This window comes from Sceloporus undulatus, chromosome 6 (genome assembly GCF_019175285.1).
Source record: "Sceloporus undulatus isolate JIND9_A2432 ecotype Alabama chromosome 6, SceUnd_v1.1, whole genome shotgun sequence".
Classification (NCBI taxonomy): Eukaryota; Metazoa; Chordata; class Lepidosauria; order Squamata; family Phrynosomatidae; genus Sceloporus; species Sceloporus undulatus.
In genome coordinates this window covers 81,428,052-81,453,713 of record NC_056527.1, presented here as the reverse complement: position 1 = coordinate 81,453,713, position 25,662 = coordinate 81,428,052, and the positions used below count along the sequence as shown (strand labels likewise).

Sequence of the window (25,662 nt, the reverse complement as noted above, 5' to 3'; positions counted from 1 at the left end):
GCGCCACTTTTTTATTCCGTACACCAAAATGGCGCCGCCCAGGCCCCTTTCCTCCCTCATGGAGGCGGCCATGTCATTGTTCTGAGGTAAAAAAGCTTTGGTGACGGAGGACACAGAGATGATGAGCCGAGTCCCGGCAAACCGGTGACGCTTGGGAAGAATGGAGGCTGGAGCCGTTGGCGGCGGCGGCGGCGGTTCTTCTTCTTCTTCTCCGTCGTCGGAGCGAGAGCGCCGGGTGCTGGGCCTAAGCGCCTCCCTGAGGGCCCGCCTGGGGCCTTACGAGCCGGCGCTGAGCTCCCTGCAGGCCACGCTCGTGTGGGAAAGGCCGGCGAGGAGCGCGCTCGGATGGGCAGGGGCCCACGCCGCCTTCGGGTGCGAGGCCTGGGAAACAGCGGGGAGGAGGAGGAGGGAGGCCTCTCTCAGGGCTAGGAGCCGTGGTTTGAGCGCTGGACGGCCACCCTGGAGACCGGGGTTCGAATCCTGCCTCAGCCACGGATGGAAAGCCAGTGGGTGGCCTTGGGCGAGTCACACTCTCTCAGCCTCAGAGGATGGCCATGGCCAATACAATCAAAGCAAAACAAAGCTCTGGACTTGCCAAGACAACCCTATAATAGTACATAGAGAGATCTTGCAGCCCCCTTTGAGACTGACTGAAAGGAAGAAAGAAGTGGGCAGCATGAGCTTTCCTAGACTTAAGCCCACTTCCTCAGATGCATTTGGTATTAGTATTATGTAGAGAGGTCTTGTAGCCCCACTGACACTAACTGAAAGAAATCAGCAGCATGAGCTTTCCTTAGATGCATTTTGTATTATTATTATTATGATGATGATGATATAGGGAGATCTTGTAGCCCCTTTGAGGCTAACTGTAAGAAAGAAGTCAGCAGCATGAGCTTTCCTAGACTTAAGTCTTTAAGCAGAGGCTGGATGGCCATCTGTCAGGGATGCTTTGATTGGGAGTTCCTGCATGGCAGAATGGGGCTGGACTGGATGGTCCTTGGGGTCTCTTCCAACTCTACGATCCTAAGTCTACTTCCTTAGATACCTTTGCTATTCTTATTATGTAGAGAGATCTTGTAGCACCTTTGAGACTCACTCAAAGAAAGAAATTGGCAGCATGAGCCTCTGTAGAGAAACACACTGCAGAAATAACCCAGTTTGAGGCCGCTTTGACTGCACTGGTTCAATGTTCAACTCTGAGAACGAGTTTTGTGAGATGTTATAGCCTTCTCTGTCGGAGAGCGGTGGTGCCACAATAAACTACAGTTCCCAGGATTCCCTAGTGCTGAGTCAGGGCAGTTGGGGAGGTCTCAAACGGGATTATTTCTGGAGTGTGTTTTGGACGTATGACTCTGGAGACCAGGGTTTGAATCTTGCCTCATGAAACATACTGGGTGACCTTGGGTGAGTCACGCTCTCTCAGCCCCAGAGGATGACAGTGGCCAAAAAGACCTGGACTTGCCAAGGTAATCCCATGATAGTATGTAGACAGGTCTTGTAGGACCTTTGAGACTGACAGAAAGAAAGAAGTTGGCAGCATGAGCTTTCAGAGACTTCAGTCTATTCCCCCAGATGTGTTTGGAAAGAACCCCATGAGAGGTTGGCCTTAGGGTCGCTACAAGTCAGAAAGGACTTGAAGGCACATGACAACAACATCAAGAACAGAGCACTTGCTTTCTTCCCTTTTGTGTCTGTTGTCACAATAAACCACAATTCCCAGGATTCCCTAGCACTGAGCCAGGGCAGTTAAAGCGCTCTCAAACTGGATTATTTCTCCCATGTGGTGAACTTTCCTCACTACTGTTTGGAGATCAAGATGGTGTGTCTCTGCATAGGGAACAAAACTATCAGGTATGCAAAGGGATCTTGTATCACCTTTGAGACTAAGAAAGAAGTTGGAAGCATGGGTTTTTGTAGACATCGGCCTATTTCCTCGGATGCTCATGCTACCAGCTTCTCTCTTTCAGTTAGCCTCAAAGGTGCTACAAGATCCCCTTGACACTTATTTTCCAGACTAACACGGCTAGATCTTTGGATTCTATTTGTATTATATCAGGTTTCTTGTTTATGGGAATGAGATTTGACCTGTCGCTATTTTTGCCTGTGCGTTTTGTTGGTCAGACAACATCATATACATTTGTAACAAAGGGAAGGGGAGTCAAGTAACAGCGGTTGCCCAGTTCTGTTTTGTAAGAGGGATTGTGAGGCAAGCTGGAGCAGGCTGAGTTTATAAAGCTCGGTTACTCTGTGTAGTGACTAATGTTGGGTGTGCTGACCAAGCCTGCACTTGTTTGTGGGGACATGGGATGTCTTGTGGGCTTGATGGCGCTCCTTGGATACTGGAAGGGAAGTTTAGGTTTTGTATTATCAATGCTTCAGCTGGGCCAGCTTTAATAGGCAAACATTGGCCTGTTACAGACTGCCAAAATAAAGCTGCTTTGGGTCTCTTTGGAGGTATGCTATTTAAATGATGCATGGGTCCTAAGAGTCCGGAGGTCGCGTCAAAGCCACACTCCATTCCTAAGTACTGGAGTGCAGCTTTGGTGCAGCTTCCAGATTCTTCGGATGCATGCATCATTTAAATAGCATACCTCCAAAGAGACCCCAAGCAGCTTTATTTTGGCAGTCTGAAACAGGCCATTATTTTGATGCATGGATTCCCACATGATGTACTTGAAATTCAAGTGTCCTTTCTGGAGTCCCTGTCTGTTTCTTGAAGAAGTGATTCTCATTGCCATACTCAGTGGCCAGGATACATCCCCAACCAGAATCTGTCTCTGTGCTTTCAATTGTCAGTGCTTTGAAACAAGTGGTTCTGAAAAACTCGAGCCCTGAGTCTTCTTGTCCCATAGTGAAATACTGGGTCAGAGCACCAAACTGCTGCAGCTGTAATACATTTGAGATAACAATGGGAACGTCTAAGTGTGTGCGCACACATTCAAGTCACCTGTAACTTATGGTGTCCCCATGGATTCCATAGGATTTTCTTAGGTAAGGAATACTCAGAGGTGGTTTTGCTAGTTCCTTCCCCTAAAGTTCAGCCCCTGCACTAACTTTGAAATAAGTTCCAGTAAAGCTCTCCTAAACTGCTTATCTACTTCTGAAGCAAAATAATAATAAAAAGGATTTAAAAATTGCCACAATAATTTTAGAGGATGAAAGATAAGAAAGAACACACTGCAAGCTCCACCGTGCATTTCGTGGGGTAGAAGCTGGAGAGCTGGTTGCCCTGGCACGATGTTTTTATATCCGTACTACGAAGGGCTTGGTTCACCAGTTACTTCCAACATGTGGTTCTCATCAAAAGGATAAAAATAACCACCTCTCTCCAATTGTGGATGCAACTTATCTTCAACAGTATTTGATTGTATTTAGCGAATCATTGAGGGGGAAAGCACACAGCTCCTATTCAGTCGGAATAAAGAAGTCTTCAGATCTTTTGACAAAAGCAACGAGATCCTCTGAGCTCATGTGTCATTTGGTAGACCATTGTTGAGTGGTTCTGCCCCTCACTGGCTTAACCAGTTTCTTGGCATGGACTGAGTGGCTGAGTATATCTCTTGATAAAGTGAACAGTGTGCCAGCCATTCAGCAGTGCTGAGCTTGTCAGAGTTACTAACAATGCAAAATCTGTACTCATTGATGTTCATGACAAACACTCGGGGTCTCGTGGCTGTTGTGTTTCACTTTGAAAAGGTGTGATCATTCTTTGAATGTGTGGACACGTGGTGTTTCACATGTTAGCTTTTATGCCAGAAGAAAAGCTATTATAGAAAATGGACTTTCTTACCAACTACATCTTGCAGTTATTATAAATTGTAGTTATCATGTATAAGTCGATCTCATGTATATGTCAAAGGCAGGTGGGGGGGCAAAATTATTCATTTTGATAATTTGAGGGCATGTGACAAAGGATGTAAAAATGACAAAGTGAAGGGAAACAGTACCAGAAGAACTTACAAAATTGCACCAGGCATCATTGCTTGTGCCCATCCTAATGGCTGGATGGATGAGGAGGAAACTGGTAAGCAGTGGCTGTGCAATGTTTGGAAAAGGCAAGTAGGTGCTGGAATAACATTGTTGGGATCTTCTTCTCTGAGTAGAGTGGTGAAAGGCGAAAGTTTAGCCCATTTTAGGAGAAGCTAAAAGAAGTACCCCTCCCCCCAAAAAACCCTACTCTCTTGGTGCTCCTTTGAAGTGAGGTGCCAAAGATATTCAGACATTCAAAAAGGCCAGAAGCAGCATGCAGTGGAGAGAACAGAGCAGTGATTCCCAACCTTCCTAATGCCGCGACCCTTTAATACAGTTCCTCATGTTGTGGTGACCCAAGCGCATGAAATTATTTTCATTGCTACTTCATAACTGTAATTAAATAGGTGTTTTCCAATGGCCTTAGGCGACCCCCATGAAAGGGTCATTTGACCCCCAAAGGGGTCCCTACCCACAGGATGGGAACCACTGGAATAGTGGGAGTTGGTCCTTTTTGTAGGTATTCTTATGATGGACTTTCGCCACTCTACTCAGAGAAGGAGATGGTTCCTTTTTTTTTGATAAGAGTTAAGCTGCAGTATTTCCATTGGTCTGTGGATAAGTTGATCCAGGTTTTAAAATTTCCCAGCTATCCAAAGGCCAATGTAAGCACTATAGTTTTAACTCTTGTCAAAAAAGGAACCTTCCCCTTCTCTGAGTAGAGTAGCGAAAGATGAGAGCTTAGACAACGGTGGAGATGTATAAGTATATATGGTAAACCATCCTTATAGCTGCAGAACTCACTATAGTTCATTAGAAAGCAACTGCTGGCTTGGTTAGCATATGAACACTTGATTAGAGTGAAAAAATAATTACTAATTTGTCATGAATCTATGACATGGTAGCAATATGTAACAATAAATGAGGGCATCCTGGCCTCTTTCTATGTTTATTTTTAGGTACGGTTGGCTATAACTGCTGTTTCTTCTACTTTTGTGTGATTTCTTTACTCTGAAATATTAAATTATTCAATGCTTTCTTTTGTTAGGAGCTTTTTCTTCTAGCAAATACATAGGTAATATAGGATTCTAGCATTTACTAGGGATGGGGAAATGTATCAGGTTCATCTTTTTTGTTTGTTTGTTTCTCGTTTTTGTGAACTTTATTCCATCCCATTTTTACAAGTGCAAATTGTAAATTTGCCCCAATATTTTCAGCTGTGTACACAGTTTTGCCCAATGTTTGTATTTTACAAGCAGTTTTCCTGCTTGTAATGTGTTTTAACATTTATTTCCACTAATACAAACATTATGGTGCTCCTTTCACCATGCTGTATGCATTTTTGTATGAATTTTTGCAGAATTGCAGTGCAGACGTATGGATCGCAAAGCGTAAGTGCATTGTGGTTCAAAAAATGTGAATTAGGTCCATGTTAAAATTAGATCCAGACAAATTTCTCCTTGGTTCAGCTCCCACATTAGAGAATCAAAGAACTGTAGAGTTGGAAGGGATCGGTGGGATACCTGATCCAGTGCTACTCAAAGTGGTGGTTCTGGACCACTGATAGTTTCCAAGTCCTTGACTGCTGGCCCAGGTGAGTTTCCAGGAAAGACAGAAATAATTGTATCCATTGGGCACAGGGTACAACATAATAAAATAGTACTTTTTAAAGAACAAATTAAAAGGTCAAGAACATGTTTCTAGATCCCTCAGAGTGGAATAAAACAAGTTTCATTTGGCAAGATCGGGGGGGAAATGGCACACAAGCGTCCAAGGTGCAAAGTGGCCATGCTTCTCTTTTCAGCATATTTGTGCCTTTAAATAGTAAGGAAATCTTGTAACAGGTTGCTAGTCATAACTGGGGTTCCCCGTCACAATGCCAGAGACTCTTAAAACTGGTTTTCCTAAACGTTTGCTAGAGCAAATTGATCTAGTGGATGTTTTGAAGCAGAGAGAGAAAAAGATCACTCAAAGAACCTTTGGAACACAATCCATTCCATAGCCTTTGCTTTCTAGCTTCTTTGTGCTGATCATAAGACAATTATCAAGTATCCAGGGCACTGCCGCTCCATGACCCTAAATGAACTGTTTTTCATGTATTACAGCCCTAGAAGAGCTAACCCGGTACTGACTAGATTTATTTTCCCTCAGGTTTTTTGCTCTGACATCGCTGCATCTGATATTTTTGGTTGCATTTACTCTGATACTCATCGTATGCTTAGATCAGTGGAAAAATAAAATCTGGCCTGAAATAAAAGGTAAGTTCTGCTTTTCCATGACCCCTGAATTTTGACTAAGACTTCCTCTTTCTATAATAGTATGCAAGGGGATCTTGTAGTACCTTTGAGACTAAGGCTGCATCTTCACTGCAGAAATAATCCAGTTTGACACCACTTTAACTGGCATGGCTTAATGCTATGGAGTTTGGGAACTCCATAGCCTTTTCTGTCAGAGAGCTCTGGTGTCACAACAAACTACAGATCCTAAAATTCCATAGCATTGAACCATGGCGGTTAAAGTGATGTTAAATTGGGTTATTTCTGCAGTGTGGATGCAGAGTCACTGAAAGAAAGACTTACATAGGTCTGTCTCTGGACTCTCCACACCAGCCTATGCATCTGAGGACTCAAGCCTACAAAAGCTCATGCTTCCAGCTTCTTTCTTTCAGTCAGTCTCAAAGCTGCTATAAGATTCTTTTGCATACTGATTTTCCAGACTAACATGGCCATGTCTGAATTATTTCTATAACAATTGGGCTAAGAATGCTAGATTTCCTCAGTTAAAATGGTTGGCAAAGGTAAACAGGAATCTAATAAATTGGGTTCATTTTCTGTTCAAAAAGGCTTTCAAGAAATTACAGTGTTGCTGTGTCAGTGTTCAACATCAAATGTTGCAAAAGTATTTGGAGGATTTGTACTATAATACATCTATTATTATTAGTCATGTGAACAAAATCATTGTACAGTTGTTTACAGAGATAAATGAAAAGACTTAGACTGTAGTAGTAATTTGTGATCCAGAAATATGTATTCATGACAGATGCAGAAAGCTGTAGTGGTATTAAAATAGAAGGCATTATCCAAACATAGAAGAAACATAATTTGCCTTATGGAGCTTCTGGTTAAAGAAAATCCAAAGTCCTTCCCAGTATTTTTTTTTCTCTTGAAAGTGGTGCAGCTGCTACATTAAATTTAAAAAAAAACACCAAAAAACTTGTTTTATTTCCAGTTAATTAGACATTGGCAAGATTTGGATATTTACATGGAATCAACTAGGCAGTATGATAAGCTGCTCAGTTGCTCCCATGGAAGTTCAGTATATGGTTGATTTGTTGTGACCTCTGGACCTGGCACTCTGTCTTGTTTTTTCCTGGACAAACTGGGAAAATAAGCCAAGAACGCACTGTAGCTTTTGACACTGCCTTTGCTGAAGAGAAACAAGGCAGAGTGCTGGTTCAGCCATCACAGTTAATAAAGCTTTGATGGAAGGTCCCTGGTTTATTTAGTCACTTGTGCTTGTAATGGGAACAGTCAGACAATGTATGTTAACATTCTGGCTTATGACATCTGAATGCAGCTATTGCCTCACAACCTAATCTTCCTCACAGGATTATTATAAAAATAAAATACCTTTGTTGGTTCCTCCCAAAGTAGTCTCTCTGGAAAGAAAATACTTGAATATATCATGAAGGAACAATATTTTTTTCTAATTCTAGATCAGAAAGGCCTGTATATACTTATTTGGGAGTAAGTAGGTTTATCTCTCAGTAGACATGTGCACAGTTAATTGGCCTCCTTAACCTTTTTAGTTGCTTTCATAACAGCACTGACCAATAGCATAATATGTACTTGTGGGCATCATTCAGGGTATTGTGCATTTTGTACTGTTTACATGCACATTCTCCACAAGTAAAGTTCTACAATGGGAAGTTACTTGTCTGACCTCTGTGCTGGGCTTTGTATTCAGAAAATAGCCCTGCTCTTTGGATGGAAACTGTCCTGGGTGGAGAGCCAGCATGGTTTAGTGGTTAGAACATTGGACTATGACTCTGGACACCAGGGTTTGAATCCCTGCTCAGCCATGGAAACCCACAGGGTGACTTAGAGCAAGTCTCATTCTCCCAGCCTAAGAGGAAGGCAAAGGCAAACCTGCTTGGAATAAAGCATGCCAAGAAAACCGAATAATAGGTTTGCCTTAGGGACTCCATATGTCAAACAACTCGAAGACATACAACAACAGTCTTGGATGGGATGGAATGAACGGTAACATTCACATGAGCACAAATTTTTGCTGTGCATGAACTCACTCTTCTCTCTTTCCCTTAAGCCCTGTTACTAAAATGAGGGGAATTACAGTAACAAGGTGAAGAATTTGTGAACTATATAATACAAAGTCATTTGGCTTGTGAAGCCTCTCAACTCTAATGTAGGCAAATGGAATAGAGCAAAACATAACTATGTAGGCTTAGGACAGACTTCAAAAGTGAGTTGAAGAGTTGTTTCCAGATTTAGGTGCACTGTTTCCTGACTAATACTGGCGATTAATAAGGCTATACCTTTGCATTCTATTGACTGAAAAGTGTGGATTTGGCTTGAGACCTATTTGAAATGCTGAGTGAAGAAGTGCTTGTGGTCTTTGTCCCCATCCCTAAGCATTGATACTGACTGCTAGATGTGCCCCATGGTCTTATCAGTCAGATGTATTAACACATAGTATCGCAGCTGGCTTTACTGTGTAAAATTGCTGAAAGCTCTGCTGAAGAGAGGCAGCGTATACATCTTTAAAATAAGGTAACCTAATAAGCTTGAAGTTGATTTTGTAAAAAGGAAAGCACAATTTGGGACAAAGCACTATTTTCACAGTGTTTTCAGTTGTTAGCTGGTCAGTAGGAAAATGCATTCTTACATGATTCATAAGCCATATGCATGTTTTAATTATGCCACTAAGTGTTTGCCAGCATTTTCCTGACAACGTTTCTGATGTGTCTCTCATGTTCTAGTAGCAAGACCTGATGAGCAAGATAATGAAAGGTATGCAAATTTTAATCTTTTATTTTTTGGATTTTATCTGTGCCTGTGTGCCTTTGCTAGAAATTATATATATATATATATATATATATCAGCTTGAGGCCACGTTAACTGCCTGGCTCAGTGCTAGGGAATCCTGGGAATTGTAGTTTGTTGTGGCATCAGAGCTTTCTGTCATAGAAGGCTAATTGTCTCACAAAACTACAGTTCTCAGAATTCCCTAGCATTGAGCCGGGGCAGTTAAAGCGGTCTCAAATTGGATTGTTTCTGCAGTGTGTTTGGACCCAAGTCTGCAATCTTATTCTTCTTTGAAAATAACAAAGTTCTAAAGTAAAACATTGTTAGGAATGGGCTTTATTTTACATGAACATGGGACATTTAACTGTAAATATGCATGGTTGTGTAGAATCCCCAGTTTTCAGGGAAGAGTGTGTTCATAGGCTGGAGCAATCTATTCTTTTTGCATCTTTTTAATCTTTTTGAGTTCACAGAATCATAATTCAATTCAAATACTCCTTACTCTTTTTAAACATTCTAATTGTGAATGCAAAAGAATGGTTTATCTGTACTGTGTCTGGCCACATCCAGTGAAAGTTTCTTTAGCTCATTTCTATTAAAAATAATTGACAGGAATATTGTTTAATTCTATGGGAAGTAACTGATTTACATGGAAACTGGCTGTGATGAAACAAAAGTGACAGAGATTAGAATGATGATAGCAAAAGACTTGGAGCAGGTGTGACTGCATACAAGCCAAAGCCCATTGAAAGCCTTTTTCTCTGGCGGTAGTAGCAGTGAAGAGATTATTTTTCTCTGCCACCATTGCCTCTACATAGTGTCATCCAATGGAGCTGTGCTGAGCGGTAGGGTCCTTTGTTCCCCATAAGAGCGGAATGTAGACACGCAGCAGACCACTGTATTAATTTGCATAAGACTTCACAGATAAAATTGCTTGGCTCTGCCCTAACGTAGCTGCTATGGTTGATACAAGTCTGGTTTATATAACCTTGGTTCCTGCCTGTCCTGTGTTATTGGATATAGTTCACCATGGAGAGGTGAGAGCTATCACATGCATGCTGCACCCATGCTCTTTCTGGCTTATAAAAGTAACTGAAGGGGGACTGGCTGAGTAGGTAAGGAGAGTAGTGAATGCTTCATTGCAGCAAGGTAGAGTTCTACCGTATCTAAAATGGGCTGTTGTTAGTCCTTTACTTAAAAAGACTTTGTGAACCCTACCACCCTGGATTACCACTGGGCAAGAATGTGTGGTGACCTCCCAGCTCCCGGGGTTCCTGAAGAAAACTGATTATCTACATCCCTTTCAGTCTAGCTTTAGGCCTAGTTATGGGATCAAGACAGCTTTGGTTGCCGTGGCAGATGACCTGTTTAGCTGTACTGGTGCTAAACTACTGTCTGATAGTGGTAATTAACTGAATGGGGGTAAACAAATGGAAGATTAATCCGGAGAGATAATCCTGGTCAGTCAAAAGGCAAAATTATGCTTCCCATGAAATCTCAAATTCGTACCCTGGGTTTCACTTTTCTCTTCTGCTGTGGCTATAACCAGGACACATCAATTACTGTATCAACCTTCTTTTGTCATCTGTACAACACAAACCTGAGTGCGCTTTGTAGAGATGGAATGAGAATAAAGTGCAAGGATGCCCATTTTAAACATTGAACACATTCCATTTGTTTGTAAATAACATATTAACAAAATAAAATATTGTCTTTGTTGTCCTTCCAGCTGGGGTTATGTTCACCCTCAATTGCTGAGTGTGCCTGAACTATGTCACTATTTGGCAGAAGGATGGGTCATGGGAGACAGCTTCATGAGAAACCTGTTGGATTTCAAAAGGCAAAATCCGGGCAAGGTGAAAAGCAATCCTTGTTGGTATTTGGGGTGGGGTGGGTGTGAGGGTTAATGCAAAACAACAACCTGAGAATGATAGTTGTTTAAATTGCTCTTTATTTACCAGCAGAAGAGTGGAAACTAAATCTTTAATTGTGCACACAAAACTATACTACATATACTGGGGTGGGTGGGACCAGACCATTGAGAGACGGGCATAAAGGGGAAACCAGAGGACGGGGAATGGAAGATAAGGACATACAGAAAGCAATGCCCTCTTTTTATTTGATGGAGCCTTTGACAGACTGTTTCTGCCCCTTTTGCTCTGATACTGTTAGCATTATCTAGGGCAGAGGTGGCAATTGTGCTGCCCGCCAGATGTTGTTGAGCTGAAATTTCCAGCATTTCCTATCACTGGCTAGGGCTGCTGGAAGCTACAGAGCCACACAATTCCCATTCTAGATCCAGAAGCTAAAGAACTGCTGGTTATAGGTGTCCCTCTCTTAATATTTATGCAAAGCTTTTGATTTATGCAAAACTTCTCATTTTTTTCATCTCTTCCTGAACAACTTGCTGGCAGCAAACTATCTATATGGCTTTGAATTATAGAAACCAACTTGTTCATCTGTTAATTCAGTAGAAACTGACTTTGTATTTTGTCTCTCAGTTCTGCCTTTTAGCTTGTGGTGTCCTCACATTTTTGTCTGTGTTGGGCCAATACATTCCAGGAGTCTGTCTTGCCTATCTAACAAGTAAGTATTTGTGCTTCTGGAGGAGTGTTAGGCACTGGAAAGGCCAATGATTTATAATGAGCATGCTTCACTTTCACTTAGTCCTCCCACTGTCACCAGCAAGGCCTTCTTGGTGGCTGTGTGCAGGCCATGGAATTGTCTCCCACAGGAAACTAGGCTGGCACCCTCTCTGCTTTCCTTCTGCTAGGAGGTGAAAACCCTTATATTTGGACAGATTTTTGGCAATTAGTGGTTGTTGCAGAAAGGCTATTTAATGAGGGATATGTACTATAATTTAATCTCATTGTTATATTTTAAATGTTTTCAAACCGTCTTTAAATTAGTGCTGTTTTAGTGAGATACTTTATTTAATTGTTTTCAAGTTTTAAAAATAAATACTGGGTTTTTTAAAGCTGTACTTGGTTTAATCTATGCTGCAAACCGCCTTGGACTGCACTTAGGAAGAAGAGCTGCAATTATGCTGAGCTTTGAGCTGACAGCTGGGTTGAACAAGAACAAATCCATCTTGCTTTGGTTTCATAATAAACTATGTGCGCTTATTATGCCACCATGAAATTTTCTCCTTTGTATTAAAATGTTATTTGTGACTGTGTTCTTGTTGAGTACTAAGCATGTGATCATCCTTTTCCTCTAGTGCTTTTGTTTCTGCTATGGCCACTTGCTGTGTACCACCACCTGGGGCAGCGCCTGTACATCAAACTGGAGCCAGCTCTGCAGCGGTTGGACTTCAGTGTTCGTGGCTACATGATGTCCAAGCATAAGGAGAGGCAATGTGAGTTGGTTGCAGAGCTACTGTTACCTCCAATTCTTGGGTGGAAGGACTTTTCTGTTTTTCTTCTTCATCACCTCTTCTAGCTATTGACATGAGGAATTGAGTACCTTAATAGTTTGGATAAAAGTACTGAATGACTGGAGGCTAATTCAGAATGCTCCTCTCACCTTAACAGCACTTTATTTGAAATGAGCACATCTAGCAGTTAAGGAGTACTTGACTGTCAAAACAATTAGCAGCATGGCATTATGATGATTACAATTCTAATTAGGGCACATTGATCTGTTCTCAGTGGTCTGCCTATCTGTCTCTTCAGGAGTATTAAATCATGATATTTTATCTCTCAGTACTATTGCTTTGATGCAGCCCTCTTTTCTTCTTCTTGCTTTCTTTGTGGACATGGCACAATCCATACCTGTACTCTGGGCTCTGATTTCACTGCAGTGCGCCATCAGATGTTGAGCCAACATCTTACTAGTGCTGATGGGAGTGACAGTGAAGAAGAGCTTGCTGCTTTCTGTCCCAAGGTAAACAGCATAGTGTTGCTTAAAGGAAAAGGTACTGCTGGGATGGGAAAGATGATGAACAGCCTGTGATTTTCTGCTCGTGTCTTCCTGATTTTCAGGCTATACTATCTCCTAGTGGCTAGATTCGGGGTTTGAATACAATTCTGTTTTTGCTGTGTGATTGGATTTGGTTTGTAGGAGTTGCATCTTGCATCTTGAAATCATTCTTAAGCTGACACATGACACATTTTGAGGGTAATGAAGTGCATCAGAGAAGTTGCAATAAAATGTATAATTTTAAATTCTCAGTCAGGTATCTCAGTCAGTATATCTAATCAGCATTGGCAAAGGCCATCCTGATTGGCTTTTATATCATGGTCTCAGAAAAGCCTACATCATTTGACTCTTGTTGGTATGAATCACTTAATGCCAATTTAAACATATCTTGAATCCAACTTTTTATTTGTTGAACATAATAGAAGATGTGGACCTGGAAAAAAAATATGATAAAGTAATATTTTACATGATGGTTGCAGCTAGAATTATTTTTGCAAAAAAAATGGAAAAGTAAAGAAAATCCAACCCTAGATGAATGGAAGGTCAAACTATATGACATGATGTTCTCTGATAAGCTTACTTATCTATTGAGAGATGGTAGCAACAAGAGGTTTGTAGAAGAGTAGACTCCACTAGGCAGATATCTTTGTTTAAAAATGACATAAGGGAATCTTCATAGTTTAATCATGTAAACTATATCAACAAAACAGGAAAAAGTATGAGAAATATTAATTGGTAATTTTCAACTATCTATAGAGAGCAATCAAGTAAGACAATTGTAAATAATTAACATAAAACAAACTGTAAAGATTTCTGTAGAAATAAATATGAATGAATGGTGAGAAGAAATAAGTAATTTCTGTTGAAGGTATTACTCATGAGATGATTACAAAATAATCAAATTAAGAGATTTTATACTATGGAAAGTCATAAATGAAGGGAAACAAAGAAAAGATATTCAAAATAATGGATAGGAAGTTATTTTATGTTCCCATAAATAACATAAATTGAGACATGGCAGTTAAAGAGGTATCAAACTGGATTATTTCTGCAGTGCGGTTGCAACCTCTTGCCATTTTCCAGGGAAGACATGTGTTTCAGAAAAAGCAAGATACTCTAGTATAGTATATTACAACCAAAACAATGTGTACTTATAGTTGCACACTGAAGAAAGACGTTGAATTTTAATCTGGTGAAGCAGAATCTAGCCCACAAAAGGTTATGCTTTCTTTAAAGTGCCATATACCTCAGTGGTCATGCTGGCTGGAGGGTTCAAGAAACTGTATTCCAAGGGCTCATTCCCACTATGATTTAAAGCGAATTGCTGATCAGGTTAGATGTGCCTCGTTCCCACTTGGAACTGGTTTTGGTCCTACTGAGATCAGCTTCAATTGTGATGAGGCGAGGCAAACGCAAAACCCGCTCTTTCCTGACTACTAGTTCTTTTGAAAAGAATCGATTCCAAAGTGTATTCAACAAGTAGGAATGAGAAATCTGAATTGCATCATTCTGGAGGGAAGGGACTATGGCAGAGGGGTGTTTACCATCCCTCCCCAGTTTTTTGGAAATCAGCCACCACTACCACCACCCCTGCTCTCAGTGCTGCCTTTGTGCTTGTGGTGTGACCTATGGGCATATGATCATATACAGTGCTCCCTTGGCTTACGCAGGGGATCTGTTCTGGAACCCCCTGTGTAAGCCAAATACCGCGTATGGTCAAGCCCCATTCACTTGAATGGGGCTCATGCATGCGATGGCAGTGCGGTGCCAGGGTGGTGGCAGGGCAGCGCACATGCCCCATTCATTCCAATGGGACGCGCCACCCCTTGCGCCTCCATTTTGGAGGGGTGCCTCATTCCCCCAGCCCTCCCTTTTGGAACCAATTCAATGACACAGAGTGAAGGCAAATAGCAAACCAGTTTAAATGTAAGTGGAAATGAGCCCCCAGAAGTTACTTTCCCAGGTTCAGTTAATTCTTAATATACCAGGACATGTTTTTGGCATGAGCAAAGCCCTGCTATACTGTCCTTCAGTTGCACTAAAGGATATGAGGGATAACTTTAAGGCTATAGCTTTTTAAAAAGTTAGAGAAGATTATTATATGGCTGTTTTCTCAGTATTTTGGTGTATTTCTGCAGTAAACTATTTGAGATAGCGTAAATACAACATGGCTGGAGAGGAAAGCATAGTAAATGATGGAATTTGTATATGCTATAAAATGAAGATAACATTTAATGCATCTGATGAATAGGATTCAGATCTCTGAAACTCTATGACACAATTAATTGTTCCATATGGTGCCACTGGACAGTTTGTTTGCTTTTGCTGAAACACAGTGTACTCCTCTGCTTCTAAACATTATTGGCTTAGATACAGGTACAGTCATGAAGTGTTTAGTCACTGTTAATTTGACATACGTAATGCTGAGCCAAAACTGTACATCATTTGTTTTTGTTAATTCTTTAGCAGGAGGGGGAAGCAAAATGAAGGGGGGGAAATCCAAAAAGAGGAAGGGAAAGTTTGTTGAATTTTTATGGGGTGGAGTTGGCCATGGTTCTCTTGTTTGATTAAACAGGGGGATTCAAATAAACTGAATGAGAACCTTTGCACAGGGTTCTCTTTTTAAAATATTCTGCATAGCAGCTGAGGAGTCTCCCTCTCACTACTTAAAGTTCTTTTAAAAGCCTCCCAATCTTTTTTAGCAGTACAAACCACCCTTTTCTGGGGGCTGAACCAGAATTCCTGGAACCAGGAGACCCAATTCTACTTTGTAAAATTTAATAAGGTAAAAACAGCCTGCTGCCACAGTCCATCCTGAAAATTTCAGCAGTCTATTATACTCCCTCAAAGCAATAGGAAAAGGCTTTCCATTTTTGCGGGGGAGGGATCAAAGCTTTTACAGCAGGAGGGAATTGTGACCTACCATTGGTTTTTTGTATACAGCCAGCCTCTGTTCATGGATTCTATATCCATAGATTCACGATCCACTGCTTAAAAACATTTTTAAAAATCCCAAAAGCAAACCTTGATTTTGCCATTTTATAGAGAGGACACAATTTTATTATGTCATTGTATAAAATGAGACTTGAGCATGTATGTATTTTGGTATCCACAGGGAGTGTATATGCATGTGTAGCCATAATAACCGTGCTAAGAGCTTCGTTGGTTATCTGTTTTCTTTTAAGCTGGATGATGCAGTAGTTGCCAAAGAGCTTGCCATATCTGATTCAGAGCACTCTGATGCAGAAGTATCCTATACTGAGAATGGGACTTTCAATCTGTCACGAGGCCAAACCCCATTGACAGAAGGTTCTGAAGGTAAGAACAAGAGTTGGCAGGGAACAGACAGAATGTTGTTGCTATTAAATAACACAAAAGAGCATTTTAATTGATCTGTTGTTTGCCACATTGGTGTCCATCAGAATAAATGTGCGGAAGATAAATACTTTAAGCATTTGTAAGCAAGCAAAACCATCTGTGTAGTCTACTACATGGAAGTGACATGATCTTGTCCTTAAAAAGATGCAGTTTGCATTGGATGAAACATAGACTGGGATGGGAGGAAGTTGCATATTCATTTCAGCTGAATGACAGTTAAGGCTTTTCTTTATTGAACTAGGGGCTTGCATTTTGTGCTACATCCTGTTAAGGACCTCTTGGAGATAAAACAGTGAAAGGCACCTGCCTTAGAGATGGCTTTTAAACCCATTTGCCCATGTGAGTTCCCAGATTTCAGGTAGTTGGTTATTAGTTCTCTTTTCCTCAGGTATAGTTCAGAATTTCCTATAGTAGAGGAATCTTTCCCCCCCTCTTGTATAGGGAATCACATCTGTCTGATATTTGCAGATAGGTTTCAACTACTTTTGCTGGTAGTAAATTTTACTACCTGGATTATGGTGGGAAACATTCTAACTTAATGAAAGGACTGCATAGTCTTTAAATGGAGTGAGAGCTGCTTGATGATGGCTAGCAAAGAAGCTATATCATGACTAACTGCTAAATTGTCTTTCTGTCTTTAGACTTTGATGGCCACAGTGATCCCGAGGAATCCTTTGCCAGAGATCTTCCAGATTTCCCTTCCATCAACCCTGAGGTGACGGGCATTGATGATGAAGATGACACCAGCATAGGCATTCCAAGCCTTGCCTCTCGCCCACAGGGCCAGGAAGAACTTCGTCTTTCTCATGAGCAGGAGGAAGCGACTTCACAGCTCCTCTTGGGTGAGGTACCACTGATGCACAACCTCAAAGATGACATAGCTGGCTTTGTGACTAGGGGAATGATCCAGCTGGCTTTGTCAGGAGCCTCTCAGTCAGGTTCCATGCATGGGAGCAGACGCCAGCAAAGTGCCAAGGCCTTCCTCCGGACATCCAGCTCAGAGCTGGACACAGATGCTGAAGGGGATGACTTTGAACTATTGGATCAGTCAGAGCTTAATCAGATGGATCCTTCCAGTTCCCGTGGCCAATAAATGGTTATCATCCCTTGACATTTGCACCTCTTCTGTGTCATGAAGCAGAGAAGGAAGAATTCTGTGCAGAAGTAGGGTAGCTTCCCACTACTTGCTATATGGCCTGGCTGGGAAAATTTTGGAAAACCTGGAATTTGAGAACAAATTTCTCCTGGGCAAAATCAGAAGAGATTGGTTTCTGAGCCTGCTATGTCCAGCACATGTCTAGCTTGCAGTGTGTTGAGTCACAAAGCCACATGCCCTACTCCCATGGTTATCCTTGTTAAACAGGCCTTGAAGACAAATCTCAGCACTTGCTTAGTGCAAAAAAACAAAAACAACCAGCCATTGGGAATTGTTTTTAATTTAAAAAGCTAGACAGAGGGTGCATTCTAGAATCTCTTGAGCAGTGGAACTAACTTATACCTAGCTGTTGATTTAGGTTTTATTTCTTCAGATCCCATCTAATGTACTTTTGTGTATTAGACCCTGGGTTCCCTGAGATATTGGAAACTACCTCTATCTCCAGTAAATATTTGCACGTAATGACCCCAACTTCCTTCCTCTTTAAACCCTGGATCTCTAATGAGGCTCTTTTCGCACATCATAATGGCAATAATATTTTGGTGGGTTAGAATCCCTCTTGCACACATTAACCACTGTTTGCTATTTGAAAGAAGGTTTCAGTACTGGAAGATTAACTTCCATCCAACATCCGTGAAACTTTGGGCTGAAGCAACATGAAAGAATTTGTCCCTTGACCTCCTCTAGCAAACACTAAGCCTACACAAATAGGGGAGCAGTGAACTTTCCTCATTAATACTTCCTTTTTCTGCAAATAAGTGTGTGATTCCATTAGGATTCCTTATAGTAACAGACTTGATAGTCAGACTTGTTCAGCTATTGGGGGCTTGATTTCTTGATGTGTGGATGTTGAGTGTTCTCAGATGGCTCTGGCTTTTTCAAGAAAGCTTGCAATATTATCCCTGAAAAAGATCTTGGGACTAGAAGGTGAGAGCAGTGCTGCATAATGAGGGGAGAGATTGGTATCCTTTGCTGAGCACCACTGTTTTGACTATTTGAAGACTGAAACCATGGCTTAATGGACAATAGAAAGATACCCATTATTATATCTTGGTTGCACTGTCTTCATTGGCATGAAGATGGTGCTGTGTTCCTCAACAATAAAGTATTCACAAATGATAACCTGAATGTGACGGCGTTTTGGTGCTGGGCCTGTACACAATACCTTTGATTTATGTTTCTTAAGTAAATCTAGCATGCGGTCTTAATTGTGTTCCAGTGATCTTAAACAACAACTCAGACCTGCAATGAACAGAGGGCTTCATAGGACAACTACACCGTTATAGAACAAGTAAAAACTGAGGTGTTAACATGCTACCATTAGTGAGTTTCTCAACTTGGTGCTCCAACACAGAACTGCATATCCAAATATTTAGGTTTGTATGAAAAACTGTTGGAAGACTTTATCTTGGAAGAAATACTGTTCAGTGCAAGATCGTCCTGGTAACCCTCTGTGGAAAGATAAGAAATGTAAACAAATGCTGTGCTTTTACATTTATTTATGTATTTTTAGTTTCCAGCCTTCTATAACAACTTCTGAATCTGCAGATCTGAACCTTTTGAACATCTGCATATCCTGTTAAAGAGCTTTACTTTAGGTTCTTATACTTCCAACTCAACAAATGCCATCTTTTAATCTCAGCAATTAAAGATTTACAGATTTTTGCAAATTTTGCAGTTTATTTGAAGACGTTTCTATTGTTTCTTTGCTAAGCAGCAAGCTGATGTAGATGCTATATGCCTAGTAACACATTTTTGCAGAAAAGACTAAGAGGGTGGCGTGTTGTAAATTTGAAACAGCTTGGGTTTGGTAGCATCTGTGTGGCTATATCATAGTGTCCAACTGCCTTTTTTAGTGTTTACAAATCATCCAATATTGTGGAAGTTTATACTGTAATTTGTCATCTTGCAGAGGTTTTTTAAAAAATAAGATGCTGATAACGTTTGAGGTGAAAAACTTGTTTTATTTCATTAGGTTTTGTGTTATGTGGATTAAAACAAGAATTTAGTGCAATAAGACAACAAACTACACCTTCTCCATTGTATCAGTAGTGAGATCATTATTTTCTTAAGTGTTTCTTCCCTGACTGGTGCAAAATAAAGAATTTGAGACAAACCCAAATCCTTTGTTTGGTCATTGTTGCAGCTATATACATTATTAGGTCACTGCCAGAGTTATGTATGGGTATTATCAGCCACAGCACACTAGTGTGATACAGTGGGTTGAGTGTTGGACTAAGACTCCAGGAGATCAGGGTTCCAATCTCTGCTCAGTCTTGGAAACCCACTCCTTAGGCAAGTCAAACCTAGCTTCAGATGAAGGCAAAAGCAACAACACCGGAATGAACTGTCTAAGGAACTGTGTACATGCACCATACAAATAAGCTTTGAGTCACCAGAAATTGTAAAACCTTTTGTTGGCCCAGGGCATTATCTTTAATGCAATAGCATTGTGTTGTGGTTGCAAAGCGTGGTCAGTTGTATGAGCTAGTGTTGACAGCCAAAATATGTACAGCATTTATAACCCACTTTATAGCTAGAAAGATGCAACAATTTAAAAGGGACAGGGCATGTCTTGCCCTTGATCTTACAATAAAAAAGACACAGTACAAAAAGAAAAGAGGACTGGTAAGGGAAAGAAAAATATGAGTATTAAAGTACCATTTCTGAAAGTGATGAAGTCCCTTGGCTTGGTGGAATGGCTGCTGGACCACTGGGAAAAGGCAAAACACAATGGAGCTAGCTTTTCAGGAGGGCTGGTAGGGGTCATGGTGGAAACAGCCTTTTGTCTCTCTGGCCAAAATACATAGAATTGAGAACAGGGGCTAGACACTCCAGAAATAGCTTTGGGCTAAACTCAGTTGTCCAAGCAAAACATTCTCTTAGATGACATTGGGTTGCATCTAGCCTAAAGCTTTGAGTTTAAAACAACTATCAGTCATGATGCTCCCACTGTAAGAATAGTGGGTATACATAGAAATATAAACAACGGCCTAGGCACCCCAACACTTTGCTTATTTCCAGTTCTATGTGGTTAAGCCAGGATTTTTCATTAAATTAGAAATTTAAGTTAAAAGCAACAACATGTCATGGCTATGCAGTGATAATGTGTAAATATTTTGTGAACATATTGCACATCTACTTATTTATTGCAAATCATTAGTAACTATTGTATCCTGCCTTTCTCCATAAAACTAACTTAAGTCTGATAATAATGGAATTACACTATTAAATTGAAATTACATTGTGGGAGAAAATCAGGAGTATGTCTGTTTACAATATAATAAATGTACATCTTGAAATTTTTTATGAAAGTGATTTTCCAAAAAATACTGTTATAAACTCTGCAAGATACTTTGTGTAAATATCTATCTATCCATCTAGCTGTCACTGACTAAATATTAAGACCAAACACAAATACACGCAAAATGTGTATAATATATACCATATAAGTATGTACAGAGATCTTGTAGCATCTTTGAGGCTAACTGAAATAAAGAAGTTGGCAGCGTCGGCTTTTGTAGACTTCATATGCATTTGAGGAAGTAGACTGAAGTCCATGAAAGCTCATGCTGCCAAGTTCTTTAATTCAGTTAGTCACAAAGGTGCTACAAGATCTCACTACATACTGATTCCACAGACTAACATAGCTATAGCTTTGAAATAGACAATATAAGGTTATAGACAATTCCGGTCATTCAGCTGGTTCTTGTTAGAAACTTCCTTTAGTCGGCCTTGTAAGGAACATAGGGGTAAGCTCATCCCTTGAATTAAAACTTTCAAGAAAACAAAACTCGATGTGCTAATAGAAAAGCCCACAGAATAACATTAAATGTGTTGTAGACTAACCATGATGGTCAATCACAATCAGTGCATTCATTCAAATGTATTAACATTAATTAGTAGTACTAAAGAATCCAGTATGGTGTGGTTTGAGTGCTGAACAATCATTCTAGAGACAAGGGTTCAAATCCCTCCTCAGCCATGGAAACCCATTGGGTGGCCTTTTGCAAATCACAATCTCTTCATCTCATGGGAAGGAAAAAGCAGAGACCCCCTCTGAACAAATCTTGCTAAGAAAACCCCCCTTATAGGTTCTCCTTAGGGTCATCATAAGTCAAAAATGACTTAAAGGCCACGCACACACAACAATGCTAAGGCTATTTTTTTCCATGTTGGTTTGTAAACAATGTTTTTATTTTTAACAGAAATATTAAATAACTCTCTTGTTCTGATAAATGTGTTTCATTTCTTTTCAATCTTTTCTTCCCTAAATTAAATCCAAGTTACCTGAAAACTTGCTTGAGGAAAGTACTAACATGAGACATATAATTCGTGAACAGAATGCCAGCCAGAATCCAATAACAATTTACACTTATATTTGTGAGAGTGAGGGTGAAGAAACAGTAGTTCCTCCACATTCGCTGCCACTAGGACCCCTGTGAATGTGGAAAAACCACAAATTAAAAAACACAATTCTTTTTAACTAATAGAACACCTTTCTAGGAATCTCCAGGTCCTCCAGTGCATCTCTATGGTTAATATCTGCTGGAGGTTAATCATAGAATCATGCTGGAGGACCTACAAATGGCTAGAGAGGTGTTTTCTCTAGACACTTCGAGGTTCTCCAGCACAACTCTATGGTTAACACCTGGCAGAGTTGCCCTGGAAGACCTACAGATTCCTAAAGAGAACATATTAATCTACAAAAAGGATTATTTTCTGCCTCTTTCCTAATATGTCATAGCATTAATTTACGCTTAGCAGGTGACATTTGCCAGGTGGATTCCCCCCCCCCCCAAAAAAAAACTATCACAGATGATAGATAGATAGATAGATAGATATTATTATTATTAAGTTTATTTATGTTGCGCTGTAAATTTACACAGCGCTGTACATACAATCTTTTTAATTAGACGGTTCTCTATCAAACGCACTTAATACTTTCCATATCCAAGGATTTTTAAATTCACAAATTCAATTCCATGGTGAAGTCAAAGGCTTTAATGGCCGGCATCCATAGTTTTTGATGTTTTTTTCAGGCTATGCGGCCATGTTCTGGAAGAGTTTATTCTCTGAAGATGCCAGCCATGGATGTGGGCAAAACACCAGGAATAAACTCTTCTGGAACATGGCCACATAGCCCGAAACCACAAAAAACTATCAATTACATGGCATGATATCATTCCTCCTCCAAACAAAATCCAAAAGCTTGGTTTTGCCATTTAATATAAGGGTCACTATTTTGGTTCCAGGACTCCCTGTGGATACCAAAATCCATGGATCCTCAAGTCATTTATAAACAACTGGACTATATTATTATTATTATTATTATTATTATTATTATTATTATTATTATTATTTTCTTACCCGCCTCTCCCCATGGATCAAGGTGGGGAACTACAACTGTTAACTGACACCCCACATTAGTTAATATACACATCAGTTTAAAAGGACACATGTACAATTTAACATATACACACACTGAAACAATCCACACTGAAAATTTGTCATGAAAAACATTCACAATTTAAAGTCATAGCAAATTCCAGGTGTTACCAAGGGCCCGTTGTAGTAGATTTTATTTTATTGCCTGAATGCGCATCACTTTACACCTTCAATAACCATTCTTTATTTTTGTTTTGCCCATTTATAAAGATGGAGTAGAGAAAAGTAAGATTCCTTTGTAGGTCTTGGCAGTATTCACTAGTCTGAACAATTAGAGGCCCTCAACAAACCTGGACACTTAGGTCCAAAACACACTGCAGAAATAATCCAGTTTGACATCACTTTACTTGCTCTGGCTCAATGCTAGGGAATTCTGGGAACTGTAGTTTTGTGAAATGTTTATCCTTCTCTGTCACAGAGCTCTGGTGTCACAATAAATTACAATCCCCAGGATTCCCTAGCACTGAGCCCTGACTGTCAAAGCAGTGTGTTTTGGACACAGATATCCTCCTTTTGTGAGTTAATGAATGAATCCAGTCCCTAGCCTTTCTATCTCTCTCACACTCTGCAGGAGTAATAACCCACTTTGAGACTGCTTTAACTCAATGGTAGGGAATCCTGGGAATGCTAGTGTTTGGGAGACATTGAGACTTCTTTCTCAGTCAGAGATGGCTCTGAGGCCACAATAGACTCCAATTCCCAGGATTCCCCAGCACTGAGCAGTCTCAAACTGGACCATTTCCTCAGTGTGGATGCACCTGGGGAGGAATTCTAGGCACTGCAGTTGTGTGACTCCCTGTCAGAGATAGCTCTGGGACCACAGTGTACTACAATTCCCAGCATTCCCCAGCACTAACCCAGGACAGTTAAGTCACTCTCGAACTGGATTATTTCCTCAGTGTGGATGCAGCTTTGGTGAGGAACTCTGGGCATTTCAGTCCAGCTATGTTTTATTTCTGCAGTGTACTGTATTTTGGACCAGAGACAAGGTGACCAGACAGCCTCCTCCTTTTCCAGGACATGTCCTCTTCTGTTAATTTCAAAATGTCCTCCATTTTGATCATGCCTAAGAAACATGCATTTATGTGAACATTTTTTAAAAAGCATCAATTTTTTTCACATGTCCTCCATTTATTAAAATGTGCCCTACATTTGAAAATGTTGTCCTACATTTGTCCCCATTTGGAGGTGCTGACTTATGGCAACCCTATCTGTGCTGCATATCAAAGAGACATTGTAAAACCCTTGAGTCTGAGGGACTGTTGACCTCACTAGAGCTCAGCCAATCCTTGAAGCTTGTGTTCAGTTACTGGGTCTTTGTGACATCACAGAGACCATGGCTAAAGAAGGACTTGCATTGCTTGGCAGGCTTCAGAACAGTCCAGCCCACAGACCAGGATGCATGGCAAGCAGAGGAGGCCAACTGGCAGATGAGCATGAGAAGGCAAGTCCCTAGTGACTTGCTAAGCAGGAGCTGGGTCTAGGGACCCGAAGCCAGTGTAGTTCCTTGACATAACACTGGCTGGCGTCGGGCGACAGACCCGGCAGAAGCCTGTTGACGGAAGCTTGGTGGATATTTGTGGGTTGAAGCTGGGGCATGTCTGGGAGTGAAAGGAGAGTGTCTGAGAGCCAGCGTTCATATGTGTGAATGCTTGTGTGTGTGTGTGTGTGTGTGCACTTCAGGTTCTGACGGAAGTCCGAATCTGTGGATGCCACGTGTTCAGAAGGTAGCGGAAGCTCCCTTCCAGACACAAAGTGAATGTGATGAAGCTGGTGGATGCGTGTTTGAATGTGAGGCAGAGAATGTGGTCGAGGTGAATGAATGTGTGTCTGTGAATGCATCCAGGCTCTGACGGAAGTCCGGATCTGGTGCAGGCGTGACTGGGGACAAGTGTTCAGAAGGTACCGGAAGCTACCTTCCAGACACAGAGTGAATGTGATGAAGCTGGTGGATGCGTGTTTGAATGTGAGGCAGAGAATGTGGTCGAGGTGAATGCATGTGTGTCTGTGAATGCATCCAGGCTCTGACGGAAGTCCGGATCTGGTGCAGGCGTGACTGGAGACAAGTGTTCAGAAGGTACCGGAAGCTACCTTCCAGACACAGAGTGAATGTGATGAAGCTGGTGGATGCGTGTTTGAATGTGAGGCAGAGAATGTGGTCGAGGTGAATGCATGTGTGTCTGTGAATGCATCCAGGCTCTGACGGAAGTCCGGATCTGGTGCAGGCGTGACTGGGGACAAGTGTTCAGAAGGTACCAGAAGCTACCTTCCAGACACAGAGTGAATGTGATGAAGCTGGTGGATGCGTGTTTGAATGTGAGGCAGAGAATGTGGTTGAGGTGAATGAATGTGTGTCTGTGAATGCATCCAGGCTCTGACGGACGTCCGGATCTGGTGCAGGCGTGACTGGGGACAAGTGTTCAGAAGGTACCGGAAGCTACCTTCCAGACACAGAGTGAATGTGATGAAGCTGGTGGATGCGTGTTTGAATGTGAGGCAGAGAATGTGGTCGAGGTGAATGCATGTGTGTCTGTGAATGCATCCAGGCTCTGACGGAAGTCCGGATCTGGTGCAGGTGTGACTGGGGACAAGTGTTCAGAAGGTACCGGAAGCTACCTTCCAGACACAGAGTGAATGTGATGAAGCTGGTGGATGCGTATTTGAATGTGAAGCAGAGAATGTGGTCGAGGTGAATGCATGTGTGTCTGTGAATGCATCCAGGCTCTGACAGAAGTCCGGATCTGG

General features: G+C 41.2%; 1 protein-coding gene across 2 annotated transcripts; it reads left to right on the top strand.

Annotated features, from left to right (window-relative positions):
* The first annotated feature begins 38 nt into the window (after nucleotides 1–38).
* RETREG3 (reticulophagy regulator family member 3) lies at nucleotides 39–19,591 on the top strand. Of its 2 annotated transcripts, none has more exons than XM_042477342.1 (9): nucleotides 39–372; nucleotides 6,121–6,227; nucleotides 8,972–8,999; nucleotides 10,744–10,870; nucleotides 11,516–11,600; nucleotides 12,235–12,372; nucleotides 12,817–12,899; nucleotides 16,121–16,253; nucleotides 16,955–19,591. In XM_042477342.1, exons 1-9 carry the CDS (start codon nucleotides 161–163, stop codon nucleotides 17,404–17,406), a joined length of 1,365 nt encoding a protein of 454 aa, XP_042333276.1. In that variant the 5' UTR covers nucleotides 39–160; the 3' UTR covers nucleotides 17,407–19,591. The 2 variants fall into 2 exon arrangements, with proteins under 2 accessions (XP_042333276.1, XP_042333275.1); XM_042477341.1 differs by having other exon boundaries at nucleotides 41–372; nucleotides 8,969–8,999.
* Nucleotides 19,592–25,662: the final 6,071 nt, after the last annotated feature.

Bases quoted from the DNA above. Each gene is read 5' to 3' on its own strand.
- RETREG3 (XM_042477341.1), top strand. From the start codon at position 161: ATGGAGGCTGGAGCCGTTGGCGGCGGCGGCGGCGGTTCTTCTTCTTCT. The intron at 12,373-12,816 runs GTGAGTTGGTTG...ATTTCACTGCAG, and splicing joins CAAGCATAAGGAGAGGCAAT to TGCGCCATCAGATGTTGAGC. The intron at 12,900-16,120 runs GTAAACAGCATA...TTTTCTTTTAAG, and splicing joins TTGCTGCTTTCTGTCCCAAG to CTGGATGATGCAGTAGTTGC.